Source organism: Toxorhynchites rutilus, chromosome 1 (assembly GCF_029784135.1).
Source record: "Toxorhynchites rutilus septentrionalis strain SRP chromosome 1, ASM2978413v1, whole genome shotgun sequence".
Lineage (NCBI taxonomy): Eukaryota > Metazoa > Arthropoda > Insecta > Diptera > Culicidae > Toxorhynchites > Toxorhynchites rutilus.
Window position 1 is genome coordinate 86,281,462 of NC_073744.1, and position 12,398 is coordinate 86,293,859.

General features: G+C 37.7%; 1 protein-coding gene across 2 annotated transcripts in view; it reads right to left on the reverse strand.

The window, feature by feature from the left end:
* Positions 1-1,266: 1,266 nt before the first annotated feature.
* LOC129763395 (uncharacterized) overlaps positions 1,267-12,398 on the reverse strand; it is a 123,949-nt gene continuing 112,817 nt past the window's right edge. For both annotated transcript variants that reach the window (XM_055762420.1, XM_055762419.1), the window contains exon 9: positions 1,267-5,823. In XM_055762420.1, coding sequence (XP_055618395.1) covers positions 5,815-5,823 — 9 coding nt within the window. In that variant the 3' untranslated portion in view covers positions 1,267-5,814. The remainder of the gene's footprint in view (positions 5,824-12,398) is intronic.

A 12,398-nucleotide genomic window follows, 5' to 3' on the forward strand; every position in this document is an offset into this window, starting at 1 on the left:
TTTTAATAATTATTTTTAATTTAAAAAAATCTATTTGGTTACATTTAACTCCACATACTTAGAATACATTATAATAATAATATATAACTTATTCTATGAGCAGCGTACACGAGGAAAGTTCCCGTTCATCTTCCTGCTGCATCGCTCTAGTTAGCATTATTTAGGGAGTGCCGGTAGCACCAGCACGTTTCATCCTCATTTTGTTCTCTCGTGTCTCTATGAAGAAAAGAAATACATATGTTAATAATATTAAATATGTATATATGTAATGAAACGTAACATCAAAAAAATGCTTACCTCCGAATCGCTTCATCTCCAAAATAGAAATGGCGATTTGCAAAGTGCGCACATCACAGATGTTAGGTATGACAAAAAAACAAAGTTACTAATGGTATGAAGTAAAATCTACGAATCTGTGGTAGGAACGTTCATTGCGTCTGACATCGCTTTTACGCAATTTTGGTAATATTTACAAAACATTTGTATATTTTACCAATGTTTAGGCTACTAAAGATTTGGTAGCTGCTTTTACTAAACTATTTCTCCAGTGTAGCGACCAGGCTAGTTCCGTTCTACGACCGCTCCACGAACGAAATGGTCGAGGAAGCCGAGGAAACCGTAGTAACCCATTGTAATGCAGCAGACATTGTTTCGGAATTCAGAGCTATTTGTAAGCGTATCTGTTCCAACCCTCGCCATGTTCAAAGACCACTCTCAATTGGGAACTCCACATCTTTTATGGCATATTTGAATTTAAATTGATATTTTTTTTCTTTTTTTTCAACATATTTTTTTTCACCAAACATTACAACAGAACAATAGTTTTTACATCTACACAGTGCCGCAATACAAGAAGTTTTCCATAAAGTCTTTTCTCAAGCATGGGTGACAATATCTATTGCTCATAGAAGCACGCCTGCAAGAATTAATAATATGTTGAATTCTTTAAAATAAGTTACTGGTCGTGGAACCGTTCTCTTCAATATCTGAGGCAGACGAACCCACCGACCAGGATGGGAATCGAACTCGAGGTTATCATCACTCACGTCCACGTGAGCCACTAATTTGAACTGATGTTTTCATATGATACGCAAATCGAGCGAACCACGGGTACAGCGATTGATATTTAATCAAAATTTCATAACTGACGAAATAATATACCGTGATATATGTATGGAATTGATACAAACAGGGTTCATTGAATGAATTGGCAAATTGTTCTTCGAAATGCGATGGAATTCTTCAACCACTACCGTACAAAATATATTCACAGTTTGTAAATAACTTATATTTCCACTTTCATATAAATAATAGTCAAAAATACGTTTAGCATACACATACACAATGTTTCATTATGCTTTACCTTATTGGTTTGTTTTTCTCTTTTTTTTCTTTTTCTTCTTATTGTTATATTTAGTTTGATCGTACTTTTGTATGCTTCCGATTTGATTATTTCTCCCTTAGTTGTTGATTTTCATTCCCATTCCTGATTCACAAATGCTCTTTTCTGATGCCCTAGTGATGTTTTGTGCAAATTTTCCAATCGTGGGGTTGATTATTTAACTCTTTTCTGATAACGATTCATTTGTCGTGGTGGCATTTTTAACAGTGATTATTTGGATTCTCCGGTATTCCGGTCCGGTTCGGTTGTCATTCTTGGATAAATAAACACAACGTTTTCATTTTTCGGTGATAGTGGCTTCTGGCTTAAAAAATGGTAGGTTATCTCGGCATTCAAATACGGAGGGATAGAAGTGTGTTTAAATTGTCAGCTTCTCGTTTTTTCCCATGGAATAATGTTTTTCTTCGCTACCAAAGAATGTACATTTATTGTTTTGTATTGAGGTGGTTGTAATGTTTTTTTTTTCTCAATTATGTGTGTTGTTCGTTTTAACGTTAGAAGTTTTATAGGATAAAGCTTTCTGAGTTTATTTTGGTTGGGGATTAATTGATAAGTTTAATGTTAAGGATATTCCGTTGATTTCGTTATTGGTTATTCTAGACATATAAGCATTTGTTATTCAAGGACATGGCCTATTCAAGCTATAGCGTGTGTAAACTACAGCATCTTCGAAGCAAGTGAAATGGCAATCTTCACCAATATCATTTTAATTTTTTTCTCGATAAACGTATAACAAATTGTAATGCCTCATTAACAGATTGTCTTTGTGCAAACCTAATATATGTACTAGCTAAAATTAGGATAATAGCTTATTACCGATGTAGAACGAACGGTAATTATTTTTGGAAACACAAATCGGTACTTGAATAACTAAAAAGTTTGAAATAATAATTTATAATATTGATAAGTAATAAACAGTAGTTTTAAGCATAAATACCTATGGAAGGAAAATATTCATCACCAACATTGCAACATCATTATAAAAATAGATAAATTTAATAGCGTGCACAACGGTTTTAAGCTGTTTTGTTTTCATTGCTAAATCGCTTTGTAGAATTACAAATTGTGTAAAGCTTTTTATTATAAAATATGAAAGGAATGCCTTTGAGCAGCTTTTTTCTTTCTTTAGGGCAATGAAACCGCATACGGACAGCATAAACTTTTCCAGCGTAGTTTCGCATTCGGCGGTAAATATTCGAGTTGTTAAATGCGGCCAATATAATTCATAATCATTTTACTTTTTTCACAATACTAATGAGATCATTTCAAAATAGTCGATACATGGTGAAAAAAGGTTGATATGTATGAAGTTAATCAATGTTATTTGCATTTCCGACTGAAAATCGGGTCTGAACTCTAGTAGTTTAGAAAATATGGAAGCTAATTAAATTTGAACAATGTCACATGTACTTGTACGTAACGGTATAAACAATTTTCGCATCAGAAGTCTGCTTATAAAGAAACTAGTGTATACAAATTGAACAGATAGTCCTATTTTGCCTCTAATTTATTACTACACTAAACCTCTAGTTTTATTTGAACTGCGTGTTAAGAAAAAAATGAATTTTGTATGAGTAAAAAACCCACACACAGAAACTGACTCCTCTCATTCACCACAACGTTAATGCATTATAATTATTCTGTTGAACTTTCCGAAACTATATAGAACTTCAATGAAACTATTATTTCTATGATTAGGAATTATTGGCATTTGCAACACTCTAATTGTCTTCTAAATCAAAATTGGGGTACAGCTATTATTGTTTGCAACCTATCTCTAAAGTTCCACCTCATCGCAATACACTATTGCATCCTTAGTATAATCAATAAATCGCTATGCTATTCAATGTATGTCTGCTATGCTTCACGAATTTTATACGTTTTTTTTTCTTCCGGCATCACTAGACATCGTATCTAACTTATGTTGTATTGTTCTGTTCATTCTTCGGTCATGCTATACTGCATTGGTGCCTCAAAAGATATTCTTTCAACATTAATTTTTAACAGCGTTACATCTAGATTGAAAACTGTGTTCAAGGACATATTTTGACAGCATATTTCCTGAGTTTTCCTTTCTGCTGCAAGCTGCAAGTTTCACATTTGAAACAACTGAATCGAATCAAGTGAGGATGGGGGTGGTATATTTTTCCGCATGTAAGAAAAAAACCCATCGCTACGAATGTTCTGATTGCGTTTTCCTATTAACTATGCTAATCATAGCTTCAGATGCGCTGTAACGGAAGTTGTGTGTCCTAGATGCTGAATTAATTGTCTTTTAAATTACAATCATATTCAAAAAATCATCATCATAAGCATCAATTGAAGTGAGTCTAATTTTCTTATTCGCAAGATTTTGAAAGCAGAAGTTCCAGACAGTACGCAGGAAAGTTTATTGTAGAGTGGAATTTTAAAGGAGAGGGATTTCAAAGAAAAGAGCTCATGAATTAGCTTTCATGGGCAGCCTTTAATCTATCATCCCAAGGATTCTACTAACGATGCACTTGGAAATTACTATAGTTGAAGATGAGACTTCTACTATACATTCTTTGATCATCGCGGCTTTATAGTTCAGTATGAGTAAAAAAGGAAACGAGTGTCATTGTATTAAAAGTTATTTCTTGTATTGTTATAAGAGTTATTCAATCAATGATGGAAACAAAACAACATCACCATCATGAATGAATAAACAAGGAGTCACTTGAGATGCGCCAAAATATTCGTCGTGTGGGTTTGGTTGTGAAAACTCTATTGAAAACATAACAAAAATCGACCAGACATGATTCTTCAAGTGTAGCTAAAACAGAAAACTCATGCCATATGCTGTCAATTGTAAAGTTGGCTGGCCATTCATATTGAGAACCAAAACGTCTAACTCTGCCTATAATTTATATCCGATGGTTTTTATGCGGACAGAAGAAAATAGCTTATTCTGTTTTACTAGAAAACCTATATTTATACGAACCAACTTGCAACAGTAATTGATGTAACTTTTTTTTTCTCTCTTTTGAATCTTTAGTAATCAAATACCGCTTGTTTTGAAGTATTTTTCATGAATACGTTTTGTTCTATTCTATGGTATAATTTCTTATCGCTTCAAATACCTATTAAATACTATAAACTTTCATCCAGTAGCAGCCAATAAGCTTCCATTGTATTTTTTTTTGTCAGATTGGCAATGTACAATCTGTACCTATTGTTAACCAGAACTGAAAACCTCATTCCAAGGTTAAATTGATACCGCAAAATGAATTGGTTGAATGTTATATCTCGAATAAATTATGCATCCAATGGAATCGCCTTCAAGGGTAGGAAACTTTCCTCGGGAAAGGTTGAATGAGGTTCCGGACATCGATATCAACTGAAGCCCCTGCCTTGATAAATTTGTCACTTTTATATCAATTAGATTATGTATCACTAACTACTTTGTTGTTTGATTTTTCCTAATGTGCTGTTTGCTCTCCTCCAACCAAAATTCAATATTCTGCAACATTGTTTCCAAATATCGGAAAAAATATCGAGCTTTTTGTTGCTAATAAACCTATGGTAATATGTTATACTTGCTTCCAGTTTATTCCCAAGATAGTCCGACGAATCATTTTGCACAAGTAAATCCAAATATTGGTTAATTACCAGGACATATGTTATGCTCACATTATTATGTTTTAGATTCATTCTGCTTCCTATCCTGTCTCACCAAAAGCGTAACATATATGCGTAGATTCTACTACAAGTATCATTGTTAATTTGTTTATTTAGTTTGTTTCATTTTTGTTGTCTAGTCGTAGCTAATATTGGTCATTTGTTCGTGTTATTCGGATAGTTAAGATGACATTTGTTTTCTCATTCTTTTTTTTTCCAGCAATATGTATTAGTCTGTATTGTTACTTGATTTCTTGTATTTATGTTTCCTGAAGTGTAGAAAATTGATAGTTCAGAAAGAAAGCGATACGGTTGTTTCTCAAATTGGCTTGACGTGTAAATATTACTCCATTATATGCTTATACATGTCACATCGAAAGGTGGGATGTTTTTATATTTTTGTCTTCGCGATGATTTGTGTTGTTTTTGTTTGTTTTCTTCTGGCGGTGTTTAGATAATTTTAGTGTGTAATTTAATGGGGTGGGATGCTTTGTGATTAATCGTCGCACTTCGCATTCAAAATAAGGTAACGACTGCGTTGGTTTACTAATGAAGTACGTTAAACTATAGTAACATAAGTATATGTGTTGGTTTAAGCTAATAGATATCATCCACCAAATACGTAACGCGGCTGACAAATTTTCCAGTTTTGCACAGCTGCTGTGTTATACCAATCGGGTTAACTGAAAACGTAGCAGTATTTCACAGCCTACTGTATACAATCGCTTGATCAGTTCTCGTGAGCGAAATGGACAACTTTGACTTACTCGACTTCATGTGCGCTATTCGTGAATGATATTGAAAAAAATAAGCAAAATTATTCTAAACCATTTTTGAGAAGCAGGCTCGATCTGCACTGCCACACATCAGCACATCGTTTCCATATTTCCCATCTATCATGCATGCAATAGTTTCAAGTGATTCTGTTATTAACAATTCTCGTCGGTCGATAATCAACTGGAGCAGCAGCGAGGCTAACGTGGAAAAGTTTTCGATTAAAGCAAAATCTTCTTGCTGTGATTTAAGCCATTCTAATTTTTCAGTTTTCCACACCGTATGAAGTATAGCGAGAAAAAAGAAGAGCGCTGGGATAAAGGAAGCAATCGGAAAGGGAAATCGTTGAGTTTGAACGAGAAAGGGAATCCGCAACAGTGCAATGTACTCGAAAGTATGGAAAGAAATTCGCCTGGTGTCACACTTTAACCTAAAGTTATCGAAATAATGATTCTCGGGAAACCAACCGCTCAGAAAAGGTGTAGTAGGCTAGAAATATTGTGGCGCGGGAAAGTACGCTTTTTTCTGTGAGGCATTTATGGCACAATATTTATAGCCTACTTGTGACATTACATTTTTTCTGAGTGGTTATTTCTGCTACAGTTATTTTCTGGTGCGATTTTTTTCAGTCACGCGAAGTAATATTCCAATCGGTATATTCTACCATGGGAATTGCGGGTAAAATGAATACATGTTAAAATTTCGACTATCGTCTTATAAGATAGTGCTTACTTAATGGCCAGCTTGAAGTGGAACTGTCAGATATTGAAAATAATAATACACGATGTTATTTTTGACCAATTTTAACCGATTAACGTTCTTTTTAGTGTAAAATCACATATTGAATAGATCCGTGCACACAAAATAAGTAATTTTCGCGATGTTTTTCTCGTTAAATCAACTGTTTTCAATCATATCTACTAGGATAGGGATAGCCAAATGGTAGTCCGCGGTCTACCGGTTGCCCGCGTGGGTATTCCTAGGCGCCCGCCAGTTGGTCTAGGGTAGTGTCACCTCCAAACGCAATGGATTAAATAAATAATCCCACCTTCTGCCGTGAATATTTTATAAGGTGTTTATGCTAACATTAACACATTAAGGACCGCACGTTTTGTGGCGAACTTGAACGCTTCATTTGTCCGGATTCCACGGATGAGATCGTTTTCTTCGGTGTGGATGAGACGAAGGCGAGCCATCGGTAGGTCTTGTCAGATTCTTGGCAAACCAAGGATTTAACCATCAAGTGTAGAAAACACGGGTTGTTTCGTGATCCAACCGTAACAGACGGGACGCGAAACACGAGAAAACTCGTGAGCGGTCCGTAATATGTTAACAAACCATATTAGTTGTAAGAGTAGATTTTTCTTCATTTATGTTTTCGTTCTAATATTTGCTTTCAGATTGTGAGTTATTTAATATCCAGTTGTTTGACCATAACTTGTGATAAAGCATAAAATTGTCACTAGGAACAATTTCAACAAAGTTTTCTCCGGGAATATAATTTGTTAAATGACCAATTTAAAATACTGGAAACATCCGGCATAAGGTTTCGAAAATCAACAAAAAGTGAATTTTTCGAGAAAACTTTGAAGACTGCGAATGCGAGTTTCAATGCAGTATTGTCATTTTTATTCTAAAACTATGATAAGTAATGTTAATTAATTGTGCAGATTTCTTTCAAGAAATATAGCCATGAATAGAGCAACAGTGTTGAATAAGAAATTATAAATTTCTAAAATTAAATGTTGGCCTCTATTATGTAATTCTAGCTGAACAGAACTTTGCTAGCTAGCTCTATTTTGCTGTTATAGATACAGTCGGGTGAAAGTTGTCGGCATAGTTTTTCGATTTTGATTGATGAGACTTAACAGAAAATAAAGTATTACTTATCAATTATTTAGTAACCGATAACTATTTTTATTCTATATAATGGTAATTGGTATTACCTATGTTTTTCCTTTTTGGTAGGAAAGCGCTAACTGACTGGGAATGTCAGTGAAAAAATAATAAAACAAAAATACATACGGTTTGTTTTCGGATATTTTTATTACTGGAAATAAATAGAAATAACGCCTATAAATATACATTAGCGAGATCACAGAGACAAGTTAGGTCTGTGATACCGAGGTTTTAATTTTATCCTCGAGTACAGGAGGGTTAAAACTTTGTTTTATTCTCTAGTACTACATTCATTTTCTAATGACTTTTTCATACAGTCATCGTTGATAGACCGTCGCCTAACATTTGAACAGTTAGTCGCCCGTAGTGACCAAAAGTTTGGCCATTCCTGTACCGCCACATTAATTGGCATCACGGAAGAAACGCTGTAGAAAATTATCCATTGGGTATTTGGGTAGAAGTAGTTTAGAGTGTATTGTTTACACTGTATTTTAATCGCTGTCAGTTTTTCTCATTCATTCCGAGCGAGAAGATATTTCTGCCATCTCGGACTCCTTATGCTAATGAAATTGGAGTTAGCACTGTAAGTAACGTGTGCATAAAAAAATGGACAAAAATTGTCGATTTTTCATGGGTTTACCACATACGCACTGACGAAACTACTCATCAATCATAGTAACCCATGAGTCAGCAGAAAAAAATTGACAGCTCTGTCAGTCGAACTCTAACCGTGATTTTTTATTTATCCAAAATATATATTTTTATTAAGGCTCATATGGCGTCAACCTGACGGGGCCGGGAGTTCAATATTTCGACAATGTTTGCCTTATAACTATGTTAGTAATATGTAACCGATTACTCGCGGTTGGCTCGAGGTTAGTATTACAAGTGTTTTCGTAATTGTGATGTTGCTGTCTTCAATGATCTGTACCTGTGCCCGACACGGGATACTTCCTATTGGGATGCAGCTGACCATTAATCAGCAACGCCAACTCTAACCGTGATGGCGAAAACAGTAAAAGCTACTCCGTTCAGAAGTGTGCGCGTTAAAAGAACGGTATCCCGCCGCGTCGAAAACGAACATCGTGTGGCATTTTATGTACGCCGGATACGCCCGTTTAGACTTTACAACATCTTGGCACTATTGGACAACAATCAGAGCATCGGAAGAAAGCCCGACCAACGACCCTGAGCGACAAGAAGCTCCAAAGGATGCTGAACAGGAAGATCGAGGGAAAAGTGGCTACAGTGCGCTTGGTCGGGAGGTCGTTGCAACCGGCCAAACAGTAAAAAAGCACCTGACGAACATGGACGTACATGTCAGGAAGTGGAAGTCTCGTCCACTGGTCTCGGGGCTACAGGCAATGTCGCAGAGGTAGCGGTTGAATAAGATGGTCAAGTCGATTTTCCCGGCGAATAGCGACGTGACGATGGTGATGGACGACGAGATCATCTCACCCTGGATGGCAACGATTGGCAGGGCATTTTGTATTTTACTTTACCCACGAAGGAAGTGAGCTCCGAAGTGAAGTTTATTTCAAACACCAAGTTCCCCAAGAAGGTGCTGCTGTGGCTGACAATCAACGAGAAGGGGATGCCAATGCCGCTCTTCTCTAGCTCCGAACTGGCCGTGAACGGGGAATATGCTCAATTAGCGCAACCCAGATGACGAAACATTATTGACCGCTTTAGTTGACGTATTTGCCGTTGAATTCTGCTGAACAAGAAGCTCTAACTCATAACCATTTAAATTTACTGAGTTCTGATTGGGTAATTAAACCGCCGAATACAATCGGAGAAGCTACAGCGATGACATAAGGTAACTGGAACTTGGCACGACCGATGACAGATCGATTTTGGTCGAGATGAGTACGCGAGTACATACCAACAATTGCTGAACGTACCAAGTGGCTCCAAGAGGTGAATCCACCGAAGATCGGCGACGTAGTCGTAATAGTAGATGAAGGAATGCGAAATAGATAGGTCAGAGGACGAGCCACCTCCATCACTAAAGGACGAAATGATCGAGTGCGTCAAGTGGTGATACAAACAGCCAGCGGCTTCATACAGCGGCCGATGGCGAAAGTAGCGGTGTTAGCAATGAAGTCTGAGAGTAAAGCTGATCCGGAGGTGCAGCATTACGAATCGGGGAATGTAGCGAACGCTGCAATGTCGAGACTACTACCCCTTGATTAACCATTCGTCCATATCCACTTACAAACTCTAACGTCATCATCGACGATCAAACGTCAGAGTTATAGAAATAGGGAAAAACTGCCACCAGATAGAAATTTGAACACGCTATTAAAATTAATTGGTCTATATTGAATTTGTATTTGAATTGAAAAAAATAGATTTGCATATGATTGTTAAAAAGTTAGTACATATACTGCTCTAAGAGAGCTGCCATTGTATAACCACAAAAAGGCGCTTTTCTCGAAGAATTCGAAAAACTAAATTCAACATATATTTTGTAGCGGCACGGTCAGTAACCGCTACTAGTTTTTTGATAGCGGTAGCACTCTTCTTTTGGTGGTGAAAGTTTCATAATTTATTCTGCAGAGGAGAGCCGCAAATCAATCTTGAACACTCGCGTTGGAAATTTAACTAATCAGGAGCGGCAATAGCATAAGTTGTACATCATAGTGCACTTTGTGTCCGCCGGATATAGCTTCTCTCTTTTCTGTAGAAAGGCGAGAGCATCGAACGGAAACCCGGTTTCGGTCGCCCGATGGTGTTACGCGACCGTAAAGTGTAGCCAAAGCTGAGGGAAGACCGACAGCAAGATGACCTCATCGTTCCGCACCTTGGGCCGGGAAGTCGGAGCAACCGGCCAAATGGTGAAGAAATGCCTGGCCAAAATGGACATTTTTATGTGGGAGCGTCAGTCGAGGCCGACCGTGTCTGAGCAACAGGCAATCACCAAAAATGAGCGATTGAAGATGCTGATGGAAAACATCTTTCCTGCGAGGAGCGAGGTCGTGGTCATAATAGATTTAGAGACGCCAAGTAGGCCGGACGGCAACGACTGGAAAGGAGCTGGTTTCTTTACGTCCGCCCATTAAGGAGGAAATTGATGACGTAAAGAATGTCTTCCACACCAAGTTCCTGAAGAAGATCCTTATGTGGCTGACGATCAGCGAGAAGGGAATGTCCAAGCCACTGTTCTTTCCTTCGGTCTTTATTCCAAGATATGCAGTGCGATGGGCCTTTCGGAGGTTGCCGCTTTCATCATGCAAAGGAAGATGTGGTCTTTTGGCCCATTATGTCAAGAACTGCAGGAGATGTACTGACTGAAGATAACCGTTGTACCGAAAACCGCCAACACTTCCAACGTCCCCCAGCTGCGACCGACAGAAAATGTCATGGCCTAACCTTAACCTTAACTTATTGGAACCCCAGATCATCTGCGCTCCAATGTTATTCCGTCGATATTTTCGGAAAAATATGGGAAAGTTAGATCTGATAAAATGTTCTTTACTGACGGTTCATTCATAAACGGGTTCACCGGCTTCGGCATCTTCAATGAAAATTCCAGTGCCTCTTTCAAACTCAAAGATCCTTGTTCCGTGTATGTCGCTGAAATGGGTGCGGTATACTATGCTCTAGGGATCATTGAAACACTGCCCATCGACCATTATTTTATTTTTTCAGATAGTCTCACCTCAATAGAGGCAATCCACTCAATGAAAGTTGATAAACGCTCATCTTACTTCCTAACAATAATAATTAATAAAAAGTGACCAGATGGTCAGAGGTCAAGACGTTATGTATATACATTATGTGAACATAAACCATAGTTTAGCGAGTCTAAACTGATCAGTATTTTTTTCTTTCTGAGTATCGGCACTCAGTTGTGATTTTTCGGTGGTTTAGATTTTGTTTACGCCCGAAAATCACTCGCTCAATCAGAGCATTTACGCCTGGCAAGCACAATTCAAATTCTAGAATTTTCTTCAAATTACCGAATGGAATGCTCGAAAATTCCAATTCATTTTTAATCGATTTTATCCTGAGGCACTTTATGTCCGCCAGATATAGCCGATCTGGTATCTACAATATCATCTCTTTGCCGCTCCTTAAGCCGGGAGATCGAAGCAACCGGCCAAAATGGACATTTTTATGCGGAAGCGTCAGACGAGACCGGCCGTATCTGAGCAGCAGGAGAAGTAGCTTGAGGTACCGGTGAAAAATTCTTTCCGGCAAAGAAGTGAAAAACTTCTTTTCGTACTCATAATGAAAGACGAGACGTACTTGATGCTAGAATTCAACGAATGGCAGGGGACCGGTTACTTTACGTTCCCCAGGTAAGCGTCGGTAACGTCGAATATATCATTCACATTAAGTTCTCGAAGAAGGTCCTTCTCTGACAGGCGTGAAGGGAATGTCCAAGTCGCTCTTCTTTCGAGTCATATGGTGAACGGGGAGATATATAGTACGAAGGGCTTGCCGGAGTTGGGAAGGTGATGTGGTCTTTATGCCGAACCTGGGATCAGCCCATTATGCCAAAAGATCACTGGCGGATGAATCGGCTGGAGATGAACATTATAGCGAAGACCACCAACCTTCTCAACATTCCCCAGCTGCGCCTGATAGAACACTTTTGGGCAATGGCCAAAACAGACGACCACCAAAGCCACGAAAAGGTAAAATAACACGCCAATATACATCTTTTCATCGGCCA